Source organism: Corylus avellana, chromosome 1, assembly GCF_965113065.1.
Source record: "Corylus avellana chromosome 1, dhCorAvel1.hap1.2, whole genome shotgun sequence".
Classification (NCBI taxonomy): domain Eukaryota; kingdom Viridiplantae; phylum Streptophyta; class Magnoliopsida; order Fagales; family Betulaceae; genus Corylus; species Corylus avellana.
The window spans coordinates 27,159,316-27,181,660 of NC_142490.1; the positions used below are offsets into that span (position 1 = coordinate 27,159,316).

At 33.1% G+C, this 22,345-nt stretch overlaps 1 protein-coding gene across 3 annotated transcripts; it reads left to right on the plus strand.

Moving 5' to 3' along the window:
• Window positions 1-8,717: 8,717 nt before the first annotated feature.
• Window positions 8,718-18,088, plus strand: MUR4 (NAD(P)-binding Rossmann-fold superfamily protein). 3 transcript variants are annotated; one of them, XM_059581921.2, is made up of 11 exons: window positions 8,718-8,813; window positions 9,783-9,944; window positions 10,237-10,361; window positions 12,479-12,592; window positions 12,719-12,826; window positions 12,924-13,015; window positions 14,753-14,894; window positions 15,140-15,234; window positions 16,459-16,588; window positions 17,226-17,370; window positions 17,479-18,088. In XM_059581921.2, exons 2-11 carry the CDS (start codon window positions 9,884-9,886, stop codon window positions 17,703-17,705), a joined length of 1,239 nt encoding a protein of 412 aa, XP_059437904.2. In that variant the 5' UTR covers window positions 8,718-8,813; window positions 9,783-9,883; the 3' UTR covers window positions 17,706-18,088. The 3 variants fall into 3 exon arrangements, with proteins under 3 accessions (XP_059437904.2, XP_059437905.2, XP_059437906.2); XM_059581922.2 differs by lacking the exon at window positions 8,718-8,813 and adding an exon at window positions 8,838-9,006; XM_059581923.2 differs by lacking the exon at window positions 8,718-8,813 and adding an exon at window positions 9,023-9,116.
• Window positions 18,089-22,345: the final 4,257 nt, after the last annotated feature.

Here is a 22,345-nt window from a genome sequence, read left to right on the forward strand (position 1 = left end):
CCAGGAATAAATTTTTGGTAAGTACAAGGTGGGAAATACTAAGGCTTAAAGGATCCACCCAACATTTTATTACAAATTCTTGAGACATAATTAACTTAATTATGTAGAAAATCAATTTTCCTAATTGAAAGATAAAACAATAAAGCACTCATTAAAAAATTTTAAAATGGTTTTATTGAGAATTTTATTACAATAACATGTCACAAGATAAAAAAATAAAAAATAAAAAAAAAATTAAAAATTAAAAAAATATATATATCACAAGATAAAATTAAGCAATATTTTCAAATCAAAACAAATCAAACAAGGCAAACATTTGATATAAACAAAAATCATAACAAATCAAAATAAAATTGTCCTCATGAAAGTACTTTTCAAATTAAATTTTTTCTTAACATTTAATTATTAATCTATCAAGAACAACAAATAAAATAGGAACACCTAATAAAAATACTATGCTTCACCTCCGGCCCTAGCTAGAGGGTTAGCGACTGATAATTATATAAATAAGGGCACACTTCACCACCCCCCCCCCCCCTCCCCCGGCGAACTTCTAGTCACTTTAATACTATCTTTAAAGTTTAAAAACTCTTAATTAAGGATATCGAACTTTCAATTTATTTCAATGACCCTATTAATTAGATTTTTTCATTATATATATATATATATATATATATTGCAAATATGTTACAAATTTTTTTTATTATAAAAAAATAAATGCTTGAATTTTTGTTATTTTTTATAATAAAAAAACGCCAAAGTATTTTGAGAATCTTGACAAAATTTAAGGAAAAATTTTAAAAATAATTAAAATAAATTGAAAGTTGAATACCTTTAATTATTAAAGAGTTTTTTAAAAACGCGTAAAAATTTATAAAATTTTCGGAGTGTCGGTTCCTAGAGGGAGAAAACCTTGTGAGTTGTGAAAAACTCTAGTGCGACTCTCTCTCTCTCTCTCATCAGGCGTGCTTTGGGTGGGTCTTTATAGAGAAAGAGGAAACAAAAGCCTCTTGTCTTGTGGTTCAAAGTCATGCACGAAACGACTGCTTTTGTCTTTTACTTCTTCTTCTTGATTGGTAACTCAACGCCCAACGTACGGCACATCAACCCTTTTTTTTTTTTTTCTTCTTGATTTGAACAAAAATTGCAAAACCCATCAACTTTTAACACAATTTGTCGTATTTGTTGACAATTCAACTCTTTCTTGAATAGTTTTCATATTTATATACTGAAGAAAAGAAAAGAAGAAGAAATTGACAAATACCCAAGTCTACAATTGCTTCTGTCTTCTACCAATTTCTACCCACATTGGCTTCCTCATTCACCTACATAGGCAAGCCCAAGCCCATAAATCTCAAGGTAAAAGTCCCCGAAATGGTAGCTCAATTGGATAGAGATTATGCCTCATGAAGTGGTAATCATTAGTTCGAATCATTCTCTCCCTCCTTGTACAGACATGTCAATGTATATATATAACTTAAGGGGAAAGCATACGTACTCATCTTCAACAGATACTCTAAAAGGCTGATAATAGTTATATTTATTTATTATCAGCAGTTTTTTGTCTTCATCAAAGTAGTTATTTTAAAATGTTTGCTATAGTAGTTTACTGCATGTAACACCTTCTATAATTATTTTAATAATTTATGTCTCTCCTTCTCCCTCTCCCTCTATTTCTCCAAACTAAAAAACAAAGAAGAAGATGAACTAAAAGGCAGTATATGCATATAGTCAAATGACCTTTAGAAACGAATACAGAGAGTTTATAGAGAAAGACATTAAAAAAAAAAAAAAAAAAAAAAAAACAATTATAGTTAGTTTCTATTTGTCTTTTTCTTTGGTATGGATAATAGTTAGCTTTTGGATATGACTAACAATTATAAATTGGCTGTTAATTTGAAATATGTATTTTATGTGCTTTAAACACATTGAAAACTTGGTCTCCACTTGGCTCCACAGCCATTAAGATAATAAGAGTAGATGAGATAAGCTAAGGTTGATTTATTATTTTAATATCTCCAACTTGTTTTTTTAATTTATTTGCAAATGATTACAATAAATAATATTTTTTCTGAATTGAATAATTTGGCTCGAGTTTAATCATAAAGTACTCTCATTACAAGACATCCACATCTATATAACCACTACTTGTATATAAATTTATTGGAATAAACTAGCATATCACATATGCATGTGAATTAATTCAACAAATGCAAGCAACAAACAAAACTAAGATCAAATAAGCAATTATAATAATATAGGGACATGCCAAAGTTTATGTGGAATAGAAATACAATCAAACAAATACTAAAAATAGAAATTATAATATTTAAATTTAGAAGAAAAAAAAAATACAAAATCAGTCCGGGTAGTTTACCTGATTTGCAATTAACTCCATGTGTTTTGAAACAAACGTAGAGATCGTTGGGATATGCCAAAAACATAATTTAGTCTCTATAGTTAAATTTCATCAACTAGATTAACATATTTTGATAGCGTGAAAAGTTAGAACCAACAAAATTGTGACATGTGTCCTATTTAAATAAGTATCACACTAATCAAATCTGTTAAATTAGTAGACAAAATTTGACTGTATGAAGTAAATTATTTTTTTGGCATACTTCTGAGTTCATTTTGATACCACGTAAAACTAATTGCAAATAAGGTAAACTATATTTTGCATTTTTTTTTTCGTAAATTTACGCTTAAAATATGAGTTTATAATAAATAAAATTATAAGTAAAATATAAAACTTCATTTTAGACTTTTGAATTACCACGTATTTTGAAATGATCCCCTCAAATTTCAAGAACTTTCAATTTGATTCAATTGACACCACTTTGTTAGATTCAGCCGTTAATCCCTAATGAAAATGGCTAAAAAGACAAAATTATCCATCGATTTTCGTTTATTTATTTAGGGAGCCCCTACTATGCGGTCATGCTGCAAAAGGATTGTTTTGCAGCATCCACTCTTATAGTGACACATCACCAAGCTCATTTTGACAAAATAAAATCAAAACACCAAATAACAGCAAATTCACAAACAAAACACCACCGGCCAGCAAACCCACAACCAAACTACCGGCGCCGGCCAGCAGCATCCCACGGCGCCGGGGACTTTCTTTTGAATGTCATTTTTGATTGCAGGTCTTCTCTTCCTCTTTTGTTTTTCCCCATTTCGGTCGGATGAAATGATTTGGTTCTTCAAAGGTAAAATTCATCCCCTTTGCTGTTGATTCTTGAATTAAGTTGGGTATTTGATTTTGGGTGTTCTTAATCGAGTGGGTAGTGCTATGTTCTTTGTGAAATTGGTGTTGATGTTTGGTTTGTAGTAGTGCTTTTGGGGATGGTTTGGCTGAATGGGTTTTGGATGGATTTTAATGGGTTGATTGTTGAGAATATTTGTTTCCCCAATCTGGCGTGACCCACGGCCAGCGTGGGAGAGAAGAAGGAAGAAATGGGAGGAAGAAGAAATGGGAGGAAGAATCTAGTGTTTTAGGTGTAAGATAGTTTTGTACATTTTTCCTATGTGTCAATGTTCTATTGGGGGCTGCAAAAGACTACTTTTGCAGCTCGACCGCATAGGAGGTTTACTCATTTATTTATTTTTAATTTGAAATTAAAAGTAAACATGAATTTTATAAAAAAATCAAGAATATAAAAGTTTATTTTTATCATTTTAAACATTTAAAATCTGACAAAAAGATACGTTACATTAAACTAAAAGCTCAAGCAGTAAAATTTAGAGTTTTTAAATAAAATTTCTCCTGTGTAAAATCTTTTTACAATTTTACTCCTTGTGTCGGCGAAGAAGAAGAGGTCTCTCTCTCTCACTCTCTCTCTCTTTCATCTTTTCTTATGGCGCCCAAATATGAAAGGATCCGTTCATGTAGGACATGGGCATGGAGGCCCACGTGGCTATATATTAGGCGTCCCACGATCGTACAGCCACTGAGTTGACCCACCGGGTACGGTGCACTCAACAGTGCTTGTTTTAATTTGGTGAAGCATAAAGCAATCCTTCTGTTCCTAATTCCTGTACAATGACATGTGAGCTTCAACTAAAATAGACACCCATATGCAAACCCTTTGCTTCCATTTGCAATAATATTAAAGGCTATATTTGTTTTTTTAAATAAAGAGGAACCCTTTAAAGATAGGGTCTCTTGATATATTACAATAATTAAAGAGATAAAAGAACTCTCCAGAGTTACAAGAACTCAAACACAAGAATTATAAATGATAAATTTAACTTTATTGTTGTTAATGTGAAAGTAAAAAAGACTTGTAACATTCATACTATTTCTCTATAAATAGAGCATTATACACAATCAAAAATATTAAGGAAAAATGTAGCTATGGAAATGCTTTAACGTGTGGACGTAGATCATAAGCCGAACCACCTTAGTTTTTTGAGTTTCTTTTTCTTGTTCTCATTTCTTTCTCTAAATTATAAGTTCTAATAATATACTTACTCTTGTCAGGTAAATTTTAAAGCGTTATCTCTACACAAATCGAGTAAAACTCTGATTTTTATTGACGGACCGATTCCAAATAATTATTTAAACATGATAAAAACGCTACCAATACAATATTAAGGGAACATTTTTTGTTGACAAGTACATTTCATTCACTCCCCCTCATCACATAGGTTGGTCGTGTGTGACCCAAATGACAAGTTTCCTCTTATTTTATTTTATATTGTTTAAGTAATTAATCGCTTAAAGAATTTTTAAAACTGTTAGAGAGTAACGTGATTTGTTTATTTCAACTAAAAGTAGCTTAAATGATATGCATGTGAAAGTGATTTATTAGATTTGACGTGCCACCATATGAGAGTTGCCACCTTATTTTTGTTAAATATATTAAAGAAAGAAATGAGAGAAAAAAGAGACATCAGAAACACATAAGAACATAAGAGTTATATCTTGTATATATCTAGTTTATTATTGAAGTATATAGAATTTTATGATAAAGAAATGAACTACAGATAATTAAGGTGGTTCGGCTTGCACACGATATCCTATTTACAAAGTTTGGCAGAGACTTGAATAATTTCAATTACAAACTAAATCATTTAATTTACGGTAACTAAATCATCTAAATTCCTTTATTTAGAATAGTCAAATCATCAAGGATTTATATCCTTAACAAAGTATTACAAATTTTATAAAGGATTTTGTTTATAAAAAAACTATGAGCGTTAAACTAGTAAACTTAGTAAACGAAGGAAAGTGAATAAACCCTACAATAAAAAGAAGGAAATAAAACTATAAAATAAAATATTCTTAACAAATTTGTTTTTGTACGATTCAATTGCTTAAGAAAAAAAAAAAAAAAATATATATATATATATATATATATATATATATATATATATATATAGGATGGAAATGTCAAAGCAATTATAAATATCTTTTTTAGTTTGGGTTGGTCCAAAGCAAAAGAAAAGGTGGTCATAGGCTGCCCATGGGAAGTCAATAGGAAGTTAGGTGAAGGAATAGAAATTGAATAATAAGCCAAAATACTTGAACCTACTAGACAGCTCTATTTGAGACTCACACATCTGGCCCTCTCTCTAATATTCTTTATTTACTTATTATTTATGTAGACCATATATGAATGATAAATGTACATCAAAAAATACATGTCGGCCCACCACTAAGTAGTAGGCAACTTTCTTTTTCATTAGGATTTAGGGTATGATTAAATTGCTACCTCATTGGTCCCGCAATTATGCATAGCATTAAGTTTACAGTTTAAGGGTATGTTTGAGTTTGTAATTTAAAAACGTAATTTTTTAAAAACGCAAATAAGTGTTTGGCCAAATCGTAATTTGACATTTAAAATCACAGTTTTATCTTTAAAAATAAGATGCTCTTATTTATTTGATGAATTTACAGTACAAAGATAATATATTCAAATATGATTTGTTTTGTCGTTAAGGGAGTACCTTAATCGGCTGTGGACCACGCTTAATGAAACAGAGGTCACTAGTTCGAATCCCCTCTCCTCTTCCCTTGCGTGGATATATATATATATAATGGCCGGCTATTATGCATATGAAGACAGACAGCTACATTTAGAGGGATCGATTCAACCAAAGACTTCTCTCATAATAATTTCTTATTAATTGATCTCTCTCTTGACTTTCAAAACTGATTGGATTATCAGGGCATGCATGATAGGAAGATTCAACCATTTATATTTCTACACAACGTATCAAATACGCACACAGATATTTCTAAAGTCTTCATAATTGACTACATATAGGGCTTAAATTTTAGTAATTAATCAAAATTTAGTGGTTAAAAAAAAAAAAAAAAGAAGTCTAGAGCGGTTAGAGCGGTTAGGATTACTACATTAATATTATGAGATAAAAATGTGGTATATAATATTTGCTATTTTCGTTATACATCTTTTTTTTTTTGTTTTGTTGAGACAGTTTGCGGTCAAGCAATGAAGGGACCTGCAAAACTGGAACAAAGTGTGAGAACTTCTTGTAGTGGGCCGACGGGGGATAGCTTCAATGTTAACGTCAGTATCGTTGTCTAAGAAGGAAGAAAAGAACTAGTACAAATTACTCGAAAAATGAATAGATCAGAACCCCTTACTTATGCTTTCCCCCTTCCCTTTATACTGCTAAGCGTTTTTGGAATTTGATCCCTTGCTCCTGCAAGTCCTCACGGGGAGACACGTCACACTTCCTCATACGTTGAGTGGTCGTGGTGCGTTAGCCCTAGGACACCTCATGTACCTTCGGACATGGCCTTTACTCGAGTCATTAAAGAATGTTTGTACTAATGTGACGCATATCTTCCTTAAAATAATAGGTACTTTTCATGAAGTTTAAGGGCTCTAAGAATTTGTGAATGATAATCTTGAGGCTTATTGGTCGACTCCTGTCAATCGAGAATCGTGATTGGCAATTAGCGACCGGAGCAAAGAGGCACTTTGGCGATCGGTTCCATACAGCATTCTGCGACTTACAAGTCACAAGTCGCATGATTTAGGGTGTCACAAATTTATTGGACCCGAGGAATCCCATGGGTCACAAATTTATGATTTTTTAATATGAAAAGCCATATCTTTTCCTACACTTCAAAAATACATACTTATTTACCACAAATAAATGTTTTTTATTTTTTTGTTTAAGTACAAAGAAATAGTTTAGGACCCATGGGCCACGTGTATGGATTGGTACTCAAATCAGGCATATTTTTCCAGAAAAAAAAAATCATATATATTAATTTTTATTTTTGTGAGATATAAATATTGCAGGGAGTAATAATGCTTCCTTTTTTAACTAGGTTGACTTTAACCTGCACAGGGGGAATGAGTGCCATACATATTTATGCGTCAAAGATTTGGCAACTTGTAAATAAATTTTTAGTACCCTTCAATTATATGATCAAGTTGTAAATAATTAATGTAATGTAATTGTTAGCCATATTTGTATATGAGAAATGCTATGTATTCTTCTAGTGTCATTTCAAATGTGATGTGACTTTTAAAATCATCAATAGATTAAAAGTTAATAATGATAATCTCAAATTCAACGATAATTTTAAAAGTCATATTACAGTTAGGAGGACATCAGGAGAACACTAGAAGAACACTTAACATGTCCCATTTGTATATATAGAGTTTTTCTCCAAAAATTTTCAACCAATTTATAAAATTGTTATGTATTCTTTCATATGTGAGAATTATATGTTTATTTAATATTTTTTTTCTTCTTCTAATTTTATAAATACTATTAAAAAAATATGTAGAAATATGTAAATTTTATAGAATAGGTTGAATAAGTGAAAAGAAAATGATGTAATGGCTTGTTTATTAACCCTTTTTTTTAATCCAAAAAAAATAAAAAAAAAGGTAAATAAATTTGTGCTTTTTCAAAAAATATTTTATAAATGTTAGGTGTTCTTCTAGTATTTTCTTGGTGTCCTCCTAATTGTGATGTGAATTTTGAAATCATCAATAATTTTAAAAGTTACGCCATAATTAAAAGTACACCAGAAAAATACTAGAACATCTAGCATTTACAAACACAGGTTTTATTTGTTTACAAATCATAATTTTTAAAAAACATAATTTTAAATAATTTATTTTTTACGATTTGATTTAAAATTGTACTATTTGTATATGAAATCGTAACACAAACGCCTAAATCTGGTAAATTAGGAAGGAAAAAAAAAAAAAAAAAAAGTAATAAACCCAAGAAGGAAAAAAATAAAACTATAAAATAATATTAAATATTCTTGACAAAAGTAAAGTTAGAAATAAAAGGTTGGAAAAGTCGTAACAGTCGTGCTTGTGAAAAGAAATAAAGTTATATATATATATATATAATAAGAGAGAGAAAGTGTAAATAGGATGATGATGTGGCCTGTTTATGGGCCCCACGAATTGATCAGACGCAGTTATGGGGAGCGAGCAATTCGTGAGGAGGGGTGCTCAGGAGGAAAGGGCAGCCCCTGTCCCGCAATGTTCGCTCCCAAAAAGCACATAGAAAAATTACAAATGGAAGCCGATGATTGGACAGAGACGGCAAAGAAGAATCAAACCGAAGAAATTTATAAAGGAAAAAAAAAAAAAAAAAAAACACACAGAGGATTGTGAATCCTCCTCTGTCGTTGCAATACATCGACAACATGGATTCAGAGAATTCTCCGCCTAATTAACCCACCTGTCTCTCTTTCTTATTCTATATATATATATATATATATATATATATATATATATATATTCATATATATTACATATTCAAACACAGCACTCACAGGACTCGGTCGTCCCTCTGTGTTTGTACGTTTTCCTCCTCTTTCCTTTCTCTCTCTCTCTATTTCTCTTGTTTCTTTCTATCTCTTACGTTTTCGATCGTCGTGGTTTCTACTCAAGTTATATGGTGGAATTTCGCTTTTATTTTTATTTTATTGTTGTGGGAATGCATGGAAGCCTTTAAATTTGATTCATGCTCTTCTTTCTCTTTCTCTTTCTGGTGAGCGATCTTCTCTCGCGCTTTCTCTTTCTCTGTCTCTCTGCTACTTCTTCTATTCACACAATGATTTCCTTCCTTGATTCCTTGATTCCTTGTCATTTTTGTTAATTGTGGGTTGCCCTCCTCTGCTATCTCTTTCTCTCCCACTCTCTTGTAGTTTGTTACATCTTTTTTTTTGTTATTGTAATCTGGGATGGATACTGCTCATGGGTTTTTTTGGATCTTGTAATTTGAATTGTTCTTCTTCATTTGTTGTTTCCTTTCTATGTTACATGGGTCTGTTTTATTTTCAAATTTTGATTACTGGGTTTTAATTTGTTCAATTTTGAAAAATGGTTTTCTGAATGTCTTTTTCCTCTATTTTATTTATTTGGCGGACATCTGCATGTTCTAGTTTTATATTTTGGAATATTTAGCTTAGACCGAAACAGAAACTGAACAAAAAATGTTCAAACTTTTAGGTGTTTATTTGTTTCCAATTCTTATTGGCATTTCATTTTTTATGGGTTTTCTGCTTCTGGGTCTCTCTGGATCTAGAAATTTTCTATCTTTTTCTCTTTTTCTATCTCTGTAATTTGGGAATTGAGTGCTGAACTTTCCAGGCTATCAGTTGCATAAAAAGTTTTGATATTTCTAACGTTAGAACTTTTTGTAAACCTTTTCTTCTTTGATAGGGCCCAGTGATACTGACTTTTGGGCTTTAATTTTTCATAATTTTTAGTTTTTACATTTCTATTGTCCACAAATTACTGTTCACTCTTCGGTTTTGATTGCAGCACGTTAAACCAAAAGCGGGGTTCTGCTTTGATCGTTGGTATTGAGGCAAAGGATTAGATTCCTGTTCGTACAAGTCGGAATTGTGGGGGGGTTTTTCCCAATGCTAAATTTTGTCAGGTCCAGAACTCAGCAAAGGTCCAATAGATCTACCTCACTTGGAGGTAGGATTTCCTTTATATCTGTGATTTAAATGAATGTGTTTCGACATAAAACTGCTTGTTGATGGTTCTTTTATCTAGTCAAATGTAGGTCACTCGAAAAATATATATATTTATGATTTCATGACAAATATGTGCAAATTGAGATGTTATGGTTTCTTTCTGGTTATGCATTGCTTGTTGTGTAGTTCATTGCTTGAAATATATATATATATATACACTTGAATATCCTTGCAGAGCTTCGAGGATTTCTATATTTATGTTTGGGTTTTGTCTGACCTTGTCATGCTTGTAGGCATGGATTACCCAGATCCGAAAAAGAAGAGCAGCTTTGTAGGAAAAATTATTTTGGCTGCTGTCCTCACAGCATTATGCATTCTGGTGCTCAAGCGATCTTCCAGTTTCAATGCTCCAAGCCCGGTAACTTCTTTGTCATATATTTTAGTATCCTTCTAATTGTCAAGTACGGTCTATGATGGTTGACTCATTTTCTATGAAATGTATGTGTTACATATATTATCCTAGGTATAGCTCAATGCTTTGAGAATTGTCAATTTCTCTTCTTGCTATGATGTGATATCAAACCTAGGCTATGTTAGGTAACTTTCTTGAAAAGTCTTTTTGTGTTTTGATTCAAAAAGAGATTTTGATGTGATGGGAGTTGAGAAGTGTTTTTAGTTGGAATCACATTTGAAAAGTATTGTATGTGGGGTCCACAAAATAAAATTGTTCAGTAAACTTTTTAGTATTTAGTGTTTTCAAAGAAACAAACACTAATATTAATAAACGCGTGCATATTTTTTAGGCGTGGAGGTTGAATTTTTACTTATAAGAAAGAAAAGGAGATGGGGGAGCCACTTTGACTAGGATAGAGGTGGCCTTGTTGTTACCTCTTCCAAGGATAGAGGTGGTCGTGTGACCACCCTCTACAGGAGTAGCCACATGACCATTCTCTCTTTGTAGGGGGTAGCTGCATGGCCATCTCTGACTTGTTAGGGTGAATGTGCGGCCACCTTTGACCAGGATAGAGGTGGTGATGCAGCTTGACTTGGTGGTAAGCAAATAAAACAGCACAAGAAGAAAGATAGATAATTCTTAGATCTTGAGTCTATCAAAAATCTTAAAATCATTCTCAAAACTATAGAGTCTATCTATGACTTCAAGGAAAAATATGAAAAAAATCACCTCGGAGTAATTCTTATTAGAGAAAACTGATAAATCAACATAAACTGTTTTTCTAGAGGCTATAAGCATATATTTATAGCCCAAAACCCTAAACCTAATAAAATACTAAATAAAGACTTTCAAAACCCTAAGCCTAATAAAACATGAAATATGTTTAAATAAAATAAAGCTACGACGCTTGTCCGGACGAGACATATGGCTGTCCGGACGGCCACGACACTTAAACGACAAATGCATGAAATAACATATGGGTTCGGACTACACTCTGATCAACATCAGGTGGTTGTGTGGCCACCTGCCTAATTTTTTTAAAATTTTTTTTGCAGTAACAGGTCAATCTCTACACTTGAAAAAATAAGCATGTAGTTTCTCAAAATAACACCATAAGGTGTGTGAAGTTTTTTAAAAAGTGTGTTGCGTTTTGTCTTTTAAAAAGTGTTTCGTTTGGTAACTATTTTCTAAAAAGTGCTTTATGTGTTTGAAAAGTGAAAGATTTTCAAAACACTTACCAAACATAGCCAGCAACCGTTTGTTTATTTATTTTCTTTTGGAGAGGTTCATGGAAGGGGGCAGGTTTCATATTGCTGTAGGAAGTTGTTGAACTTTGTATGACTAAAGGCACCGATGGAACACCTATGGCTGATTGCTGCCATCATTCAGGCTATAATCCACAAAGTTAAGCAAGTCCTGTTTGATAACTTCATCCTCAATGAAGTGTGCAAAGTGGGGCTCATGATAATTGTATATCTGTGCTATACTTATGTAGTATTGGTCAAATATAAAAAATTTAATTATATTTACGTGGCTTATAACAACAAATTCATATCATAGTTTGCTCTTTTGTTTGGAGTTTATGAATTAGCATTTAATTTTAGTTCCTAAGGTATATAAGACATCCCTACCAATAAGTAATATGTTATTGACTTGTACACGACACCGGTCCTTCATGTTTCCGACCAGTTTGGATGACCACATAAGGTCTTTAATTGATTGTCACCAGCCTTGTCTATGGTGCAAACTTTTTGTGTTTAAGAATTGTGTCCAGTCAAATTGTTTTTTCTTATCTAGATTCGCCTTTCACTTAATCATTACAAATTTATATGATAAAACTTTTAAGGACTACGATGTTTATTTATTTCTTGTTTTTTTGGATTTTGTTTTAACAGCTGTTAACAATGTTGTTTGACTGTTTTGGGACTGCTATTTCCTAAATTTCAGCCCCCCCCCTCCCCGCGATTACAATGCATAAAAATGTAAATTTGGATATAAATGACTTATTTGGGTTATCTTCTCTTTTCAATTTGACATTTCCAAATCTGAAATGGTCTACAATTTTTATTCATTTCCTTCAGTTCTCCCATCATGAACCTGGGGTAACACATGTCCTAGTAACAGGAGGTGCTGGCTATATTGGTTCACATGCTTCCTTTCGTCTTCTGAAGGACTCATACCGTGTAACTATAGTGGTAGGCCTTTTTGCAGAATAAGTATGAATTTATTTTATAACTATTTTGCATTTTTTTTTTTGATAAGTAACTATTTTGCATTTTAAGTGTCAGTGACACATCTTTAAGATTTTCCCTTTTTGACAGGACAACCTCTCACGGGGAAATCTAGGTGCTGTAAAGGTTCTCCAAAAATTATTTCCAGAAGCTGGAAGGCTTCAGTTTATTTATGCTGACTTAGGGGATCCAAAGGCTGTATCCTTATCATGCTCTCTATAAGATATATTCCACTTGAGAATTGTTACTTAATATAAACAGCCACACCTGAAGGTTTCCTTAACAGATTTTTCAGGTTAATAAAATATTTTCAGAGAATTCGTTTGATGCTGTTATGCATTTTGCAGCTGTTGCATATGTCGGGGAAAGCACCCTTGATCCACTCAAGTAAGTATTGTCGTTTGAGCAATATCTAGCCTTTTTGAAACAGCTCTCAATTGTGAGGTTTGATTGGATTGAGTTTAAGCAAGTTCAAATAAAGTTAAAAGTTGGAGTTCAGTTTTTCTCCTTTTTTTATTTTTTTATTTTTTTTTCTTTGGAGTAATAATATAATTCAAAAGAAAAAAGGCCTAAGCCTAGGGCATGCGGGGGGGTATCTTTGTTTGCTTGCCTCCTATTCTTCCCCTTTCCACTTTGAAAAAAAATGAAAAAGGGTTGCTGTGATGTTTAGGTGTTGTGGCTGGCTTCATTATAACTACAGCTCGAATGGTTTTTTTACATTTTCCAAACAAACCCATCTTTTTTTATTACTATGACATGATTTTTTAATCATGTTGTGGCTGAAATAACCAAAATGATTATTCAAACATGATATTTTAAACATATCTCAATAAATTAACCAAAATGACCATGTTTGGATAGAATGGAATTCTACTTTCAGTTCAGGAGTTGGGTCCTTGAAAACAACTAACAAAGAGGAAAAAAAACCTGAATTGTAGGATTGATTTTGGAATTTTATAAGTTCATTAAATAAAAAAATTAGATGACATTTCTGTATGTTTAGAGTGCACAACCATTTTGCAAATCATCAAAAGTTGGGAAATTGGAATTATCAATTAAAAAAAAAGAAAAAAAAAAAGAAAAAAGAATGAGAAACACTTGCAAAAATAGCAGAAAAATCTAGAAAACTGAAAATGTGTTATTTTTATTAATATGGCTTAAAATAGGGGGAAAAAAAAAACTGGAGTTTGTTTTTCTTTTTTAACTGGAAAATCTGGTCACTAAATACTTGTGTTGGCCAGATTTTGCTGATTGCTCTGTTTGAGTTTATGATGGAAAACTCCTATTGATTATGTAACTGATGAAACTCTGAAAACTTGAAAAGTTTATCTATGAATTCATCCACATGTAAAAGAAAGTCTGTATGTGTAATGTTCTTTGTAGAACAATAAGACCAATGTTGTCAGTTTTTGTAGAAATGTTTCTTTGTGTGAAAATTAGTGATTGTTAATCATTATGATACTCTTTCCTTTCAATGACAGAAATAAATGATCCAATAAGTAATTAAAATAACTATATGTTTTTTGTTTGTTTTGTTTAACAAAGATGATAATGTAAAAAAGGTCATTTTGCTTGATGTTCAATAGTAATTTTATGTTTTTTTCTTTTAGATATCCATCCATGTCAAGTACTATAGTTTTCAACATAATCTCAAGAGAATTTGATAGATGAGATTGGGTCTCAATAAATCTTATTGCCATGTTTATATATAATTAATTTCTTAATAAATAAGCAGGATCATATAAGATTATAAGATTTGATCTGAAATGTCTGGTTGTGGAATGGAATTTCAGACTGTAATTAGAAAAGCAACTTTGTATTCTAGCTTGTTGTGGATGTGCTTTATCAACCAACTATGGTAGTGACATAGGAATAGTGATCAACTTCAGATCACAGGCATTTTTGGTGTGCACATAATATTAGCCTGGTATGTAAGAAACTGGTTAATCTTGTAACTCTCTCTACCTAAGGGTTTATTTCATTTTTATCTTTGCTTGATCCCCCTTTCAAATGAGCAAGTAAAATGGTGCTTTACATAGTGGTAACTTGTAAACTATTTTAAAAAGAACATAGTGGTAACTCGTATATTATGCTGCTAATTATATCTGTGACCTTGTTCTGCAGGTATTATCATAACATTACATCAAACACCTTAGTTGTGTTAGAGGCCATGGCTGCACATGGTGTGAAAACATTGATATATTCTAGTACATGTGCAACATACGGGGAACCTGAAAAGATGCCCATTACCGAAACAACTGTGCAGGTGAGGGTTGGTTTTCATTTTTGTTTCAGTTCTTATTGTTGTTTTTATTGGGAGAAAATGGTTGTGTTATTGTTAGTGATATTCTTTGTTTTGTTTACTTTCAAAATAACAGAGAAAAATATTCTTGGTTTTATTTTTTGTTTTCCATTTGAGGCAATAAAATTTATGTGGCCTGCTACAGCTATTTTTGATGCGTATAGGGTTTTATAGCTACACAGCTGATGAACCTTGTTGCATGAATACAGGTCCCCATTAATCCATATGGAAAAGCTAAAAAGATGGCAGAAGATATAATCCTTGATTTTTCTAAAAATTCAGACATGGCAGTCATGATCCTAAGGTTGGTGTTAGCTATATGCTTATTTTATATAAATCTGTCTACGTTTTTTTTGGGGGGGGGGGGGAGGAGGAGGGCATGGAATCAGACGAACAGACGAAAAGACGAGAACAGATGAAAAGACGAGCACATGACATGAATGTATATATTTTTTATGTGAAATGACAAAAAATGCCTTGAATTAAGATAGTGCATTTACTTAAATACCTTCCAAGTGAAAAAAAAAAAAAAAAAAAAAAAATCCAAAAATATTTAAAAAAGGAAAAAAGAAAAAAAAAAAAAAAGAGCGGTGGTTGCCATCCCTAGGGTGGCGGTTAGCGAAGCATCCGCTTGGGTGGTAGGGGTGGTCGAGCTACTTCAAAGCACTTTTGGGTGGTTCGAACACCTTTGAGGCACTTGGGGGCTGGGTTGGCTGGACCACCCCAAAGGTGCTTCATCGATTCTGGTAGTTGGTACTTGTCAGCATCTTGGGGCAGCATCCAATGGGAGAAGCTGGTCCGCTACTTTGCCTAGATCCAACGGTCTGGTTGCATGCCAGTCCCAGTTACTGGCGCTTTCAGTTTCTTCTAGTTGAATGTGTCGCTCACGCTGATGAGGCGCAGAGACGGCATTGTTGGGCTGCCTGTCATTGAAGAAGGCCTGCAAGTCCTTGCTCAACACATATGACATCTTCAATGTGAACCAGGCGAGGCTCTTGGATGTGGTGACCTTCACGCACGTGATGCTCTTGGCAGCTTGGGCAGGCGTGAGGTACGCCATGGAGAGCCCCCAGTTGACCACTTCCGTTTTTTCTAAAATGTTTTTCAAGTATTTTTTTGGCTTAGTTTTTACTTGGAGGGCATTTTTGTCATTTTGAGTAAAAAAAAAAGAGCAAATGCATGTCTGTTGCTCATTTTTCCGTTGGATGTAACACCCTCAACTAATGAAGGGGGCTATTTGCATCTAAATGGCAGTTGAAGGAGGTCAAGTGTCACAAATGATAATTTCGCAGGTTATGAGGTGTTAGTTCATAGGAAGTAGAGTATTTTCCCTTTTTTTGTTTTTTGTTTATTTGTTTATTGTTTTTTACTGCTGAACTCAATAAGGGATGGCCAGACTATACTTCACCTGCCCCCATCCCCCTTTCCCCCCTGCTTCCCAACGCCTCAAAACAAGTTTTCCATAAGAATTAAGAAATTTGATAAACCAGGGTTGTAACGGATCTCTTTTCCTTTTTGAAAATATCAGATATTTCAATGTGATTGGGTCAGATCCAGAAGGCAGACTAGGTGAAGCTCCGAGACCTGAACTACGTGAACATGGAAGAATCTCTGGTGCTTGTTTCGATGCAGCTCGTGGTATTATTCCTGGGCTGAAGGTACGCTGAATCCTTATTGCACGACATGTGGGTAAAGTCATAACAAGCCTGCTAAATTCAAATAATGGACACAATACTCATGTTAACCCCATCATCCGAAAGTTAGTAGAAAAAATGAAATACAAAGAGCTGTGGGGGATGTTTTGGTGTTAAACTTTAGATTTTTTAACATCATCTCCTTAACCAATGGGCTTTAGCTCAAATGATACCTCTTCCCTTTGTAGTAAGGTGGAGAGTGAGGTCATGGGTTCAAGTCCCACCGGGTGCTTGTCTAACTTACCAATAAAAAAAAAATCATCTGTTTAAAAAGAAACCCTCAAATTCAAAGAATTAGTTAGGCCACTTTTGAGAAATCTGTGAGACTTGGACATGGTGAATAGAATCTGTGGAGAGGTTTTGTCCATAAATTTCGTCTGTTTAGGGTTTCGTCTTAACATAGTATTTAATGTTTAAACCTTTAATTCACAAGTTGACAGCCATGCCTTTTTGGTTGACAATATATCATTGTTATATCATTTGATTTCCAGAGTGGGTGTGAGAAAGTCACAATATATCTGTTACAAACTATCCGCATTAGTCTTTTTATAATTATGCGTGTGGTTTGATTTGTTCTAATCTAGTGTTTTGCAATTTGCAGGTCAAAGGAACAGACTATGATACACCTGATGGAACTTGCATACGGGATTATATTGATGTCACTGATCTGGTGGATGCTCATGTGAAAGCTCTTGAAAAGGCGGTGCCAAAAAAAGTTGGAATTTACAATGTTGGCACTGGAAAAGGTAGGATAAACAGAAAGAACACTCATTATGCATATTGTATTGTCTTGTGAATTTAGCAGGAATCTGAGGCTGCTTGCTGCTTGCTGCTCTTGGGATGACGTTTTTCAGGTAGATCTGTGAAGGAGTTTGTGGAGGCATGTAAGAAGGCAACAGGAAAGGATATCAAGGTTGATTTCCTACCCCGCCGGCCCGGTGACTACGCTAAAGTGTTCAGCGACCCATCTAAGATCGCCCGGGAACTCAACTGGGCAGCGCAATACACCAATCTTACAGAGAGTTTGCAAATTGCATGGAGATGGCAAAAGTCGCATCGTGACGGATATGGAACCGCTTAGGGCAGTTTCTTGCTGAAAGGGCCACAGATTCACAGCATCATTCCAATAGCAGACCCCATGCATTGCTGCTGATTTCAGCTGCTGCATTCTATTGCTCTCTTAGAATGGTGGGGGTGTTCATCAAAATTAAGATAATTTTTTTTTTTTCCTGGTTAGAGTATTTCATGATGGGATAGTAGTAGGATGGGCGGTTATTCATTACATGTATTAGAACAGAGAAATAGTTGAATAATGATTGTTATTGCGCCAGTGATGGGTGATGGTAGTAAAAGCTCTGAAGGCTGTAAAATAACTGTTATAACTGTCTGAAGACAGGGAAAGCTAAACGTACCGTTTCATTTCATTATCCTTCTTCCTTAAATAAGTGCGCCGTTTTCTCTGTTTCTGTCTGTGTGTCTCTCTTTTTTCCCTCACAGTTTGTTTGTTTGGTTTCTCCTTGTCAGCGACGGGCCGGCAATTTGCTTAGAGAAGCGAAGCCCAATGGGCCACATTCAGGTTCTGTCTAACCCACCTAAGCTATATTCAATATAACTTAAAAGGATATAAATAGTAATTTGCACATTAGTTTTCAATAAAATTAATAAATCGAAAATTTCATAAAAAAGAAATTAGCTTTTAAGGCATAATAGGTCCTAACATGAACCACCTCAAAGTCATGACATCGAGGGTATTATTTATTTCAGAGACAAACGTAGGGGGGGACCAAGTTAGACCATGGCCTCCCACACTTTTAAAAGGGTCTATATATCTTTGGACCAAAACTTTTTAGTTTGCCCCCTGATCCTCTAACAAATGTGGTACCAATACCAGAAGGTCTAGAAAAAAACATCGCAGTCCGGACTCCCTATATCAATATGAATAACGTTGTACTATTTTTATTTTTATTTTTCATATAAATATTAGGAGTCAATATTTTCTCTATATTTGTCCAATCTCATCTTACAAATCAATTATTAGATTTGTGTACTTATGTGGATTTTATACAAGTAACTTGTAAACTCCACAAATCTAATGGTTGATTTATTAAATTTGTAGGAGAATATGAGCCAAATATGAAGAATTTATTGATTCCTAACATTTCTCTTTTTCTTTTTTTTCCTTACCACATGAATCCCCTGCCACACAATAATACGCGAATTTTCTTTGTTTCCTCACGAGTCACCACATTGAATTGTTTTATACCCACAAGTCACAAGTAAGCCGTTTTGGCTCTTTTTTTTTTTTTTTAATAATTAAAAGGGCAAGTGGAGGTGATGAATTGTGACTATTTTACTTGGGCGTAATCATGGTAGCACGTACATGCTGGAAACTACACAGGAGGGCGTAGATGTTGAGAACCGCAGACGTTTTCTTAAGACAAATTGAGTTATAGTATGACTTATCCCTACCAGAATACCAGTGATTTTCAAGGCGGCTAATACTAATTAGGCTTGTATAAGTAATTTTTCACTGCGAAGAGTCGAACTCACGCCCTAGTATATGCCCAACTTCGTAATGATTATGTATAGATACCAAGTTCTGAAATTTTGATCATCAAGATTCACAATTCAAGTATAAGTTGCTTTTTGAAATTGCAGCAATTTCATTATCATGATATCATTCAATGGCAGGCGCCAAACGGTCAATTGCCAAAAGTGGTATTCATAGCAGCATGAGCAATTTCATTATCATTTATTCTATCATCCTCAATCCGACATCAATTATCAAAAGTGGCATTCATAGCACCGGCTTAAAGACATATTTTTCTTTTTCTTTTTTTATTTATTTTTTAAAGTGAATCAAACCTAGGCGGCTACACATATTTTATTTTCAATAAATTTGCTGTTTTTGTTTTATCATGTACGGTTTTGAAACTTTTTACTTATTTATGAATTATAAAAGGTATTTTCTTCCTTCTTTTTTTTTTTTGTTTGTTTGTAAAAAATGCAAAATCAGTCACCGTAGTTTACTTGATTTGCAATTAACTCTTTGTAATATCAAAATGAACTTAAAAGATCCCTGAGATATGCCAAAAAAAAATTAGTCTTTACTGTCAAATTCAATTCATTAACTTAACAGATTCTAATATTGTGAAATGAAAAAGCCAATAAAATTGTGATACTTATACTATTTAAGTCAATGTCATACTAACGGAATCTGTTAAATTAGTGGACGAAATTTGACTGTAGGGACAAAATTATTTTTTTGACATACTTCAATGACCTTTAGAGCTAATTGTAAATCAGGTAAACCACACTGACTAATTTTGCATGTTTGCCATCTTTTTTTTGGTTGAATTTTTTTTCCTTGCTTATTATTAAATATAAAGATTTTAGTATTATTCTGTTGAGTTTTCATAATGTTTCAATTATGTTCATACGAATACCAGTGAAAAGAAACGACTGCCATATGATCTTTATTTATCATATTGAGATGCTATGCACTTGATTATTGTTATTCAATTTAATTAGAATTATATTATTAATTTTTTGAAAACGCAATATAAACTGTAGTAGTTATATTAAAGTTATTATAAAGCTTTTTATTATTATTATTATTATTATTATTATTATGTGAGTCTTTCTTACCTAAATACCATAATGTGACCATGCAAATTTATTTGAATAGGAAAGCCAACTACAGAAATGACTTTTATAAAGAAAAAATGCAAAAAGTTACAAAGTTAATGTTGGTGATGAATAGTCGCCAATCTTTGATATCCTAAATTTTGAAAATTCTCTACAAAATCTAAAAAGTTGACGTCAATGAAATTGATATAAGATCAATGGAGCGTGGTTCTATATAATTTCACTTTTGAACAAATTGTAAACAATCGTTCACAGTTTAAGGTCTCAATTGTTATTAAAAAGAATAACCATTTGAAAAAATTATAATTTTTTTTAAAAAAAAAAAAAAAAAAAAAAAAAAAAAAAAAAAAACTGTGTAGCCCTTTTCAAATTAGCCCCCTTATTATTATTATTTTTTTTGTTCCAAATGGTTATTTAAATTTTTTTTTTTAATTCTATTTATTAATAACTTCAAGCGTATTTGGGAAGAAAAAAAAAATACAAAAGTGTCTAATTTGGCACACAATGGTAGTACTAGTATATAAGTCTTCAATATCACTTTTTAAAGTTTGAAAGCATAATTGCAAAAGAGAGCTGCTACGCGTCCCGAAAGTTTTCCCGAATTGAGGTTCCTGACTGACGTGGCGTTGGTAAAACAAACTTCAGTTAAGTTACTATTATTAAAAAAGAAAAAAAAGAAAAAAGAAATAGACCTATCCCCTTCGGCCCCAAAAGAAAAAATTTCTCTCCCCAACCCCATGCATTTGGCTTCCGGCGAGGCCCACGCCCACGCCGACCCACTGCACCATATCGGAGCCGACGTCCACCATTCAGTGCTTCTCTCCCCACGCTCCTCTCTCTCTCAGTGACACCCGCTAAACGACACGGTTCGCATTTTCCCTCTCTTCCGATCTTTGATTTTTTTTTTCCCCATTGCTTGCTCAAATTTCTTAGATGATGGGTTCTATTTAATCTGTGTATTTTTAAGATATAGTGGTGGTTGTTATGTTTGATTTCGAAAATGGGTCAAATTTTAGAGCTTTGAAGTTATGAGTTTGAAACGAAATTTGGTCTTGTTTTGTTTGTTGACAAGAGGGATTTTTTTTTCATCTGGTACTTCTCACAGATCTGCAGTATTCTTTATTTCCTGTGGAGCCAATGAATTCCTTTTAGAGATTATTTTGCATCGACAAGTTTCTTGTCTTTGTTGTGAGCAGCATGTATTGTTATGAGCTTTGTGTTGCCAGATCAGTTTCATTTTCTGGTGTTTAAGGAAGAGATAGGTTGGATTTGGATGGTTTTGGATGTCACTATTGTGGGTTTTGGGATGGTAATTGTGTATAGACATTCATCAAAATTGTTTTGTTTTTTCGTGTCTACTTAATCTGACTCTAGCTTATTGTATCTGTCATGCATAATGTAATTTCAATGATTTGGTCAAATTGGCTATCCACTTTGGTCTTATGTAATTTCATAATGTATCCGTCATGACCTGTGAATCTATGTTTCAGGCGGTACACTTTTTTTTAGTAACATCTCCACCTTTCCCAATTGTGTTCTTATTGAATAAATGGTTTGTGCAGACATAATATGAATTGTGTTCTTATTGAGTAAATGGTTTGTGCAGACATAATATGAATTGTGTTCTTATTAAGTAAATGGTTTGTGCAGACATAATATGAAATGGAGCATGCACAAAGACCCCAAAGACCTTAATGCAGCTGCATGGAGAGATCATATATGTGGATGAAGTCATGATAAAGATAAAAGGCAATTTTGGGTTGTGTAGAAGATGCTGTTTAATGACTTCTGTTGGTGTTCTTCAAAAGTATAGTTTTAGATTGGAGTACTTGTGATCCAGTTTTTACTGGAGTATTTATTGTAATTGTTTTGTTTTGTTATAAAAGATAGAATTGACAAAATAGCCTGCACAGTCTCCTTAATAATAATGTCATCCTTTTAAGAGGACGAGAAAAAGCTCAATCCTTATGTCTGTCAAGTTGTAATGAAGTAAAAGATTGGTCTGTCAAGCTCACTAAATCAATGGACTTAATGCCTCAGGCATTCATGCAAGCCATCAAAAATCCCATCACA

What these genes read in the sequence shown, in the direction of transcription:
- MUR4 (XM_059581921.2), top strand. Translation starts at nt 9,884, where the DNA reads ATGCTAAATTTTGTCAGGTCCAGAACTCAGCAAAGGTCCAATAGATCT. An exon ending in GTATTATTCCTGGGCTGAAG is followed by an intron (nt 16,589 to 17,225) that starts GTACGCTGAATC and finishes TGCAATTTGCAG; the next exon opens with GTCAAAGGAACAGACTATGA. An exon ending in CAATGTTGGCACTGGAAAAG is followed by an intron (nt 17,371 to 17,478) that starts GTAGGATAAACA and finishes GACGTTTTTCAG; the next exon opens with GTAGATCTGTGAAGGAGTTT.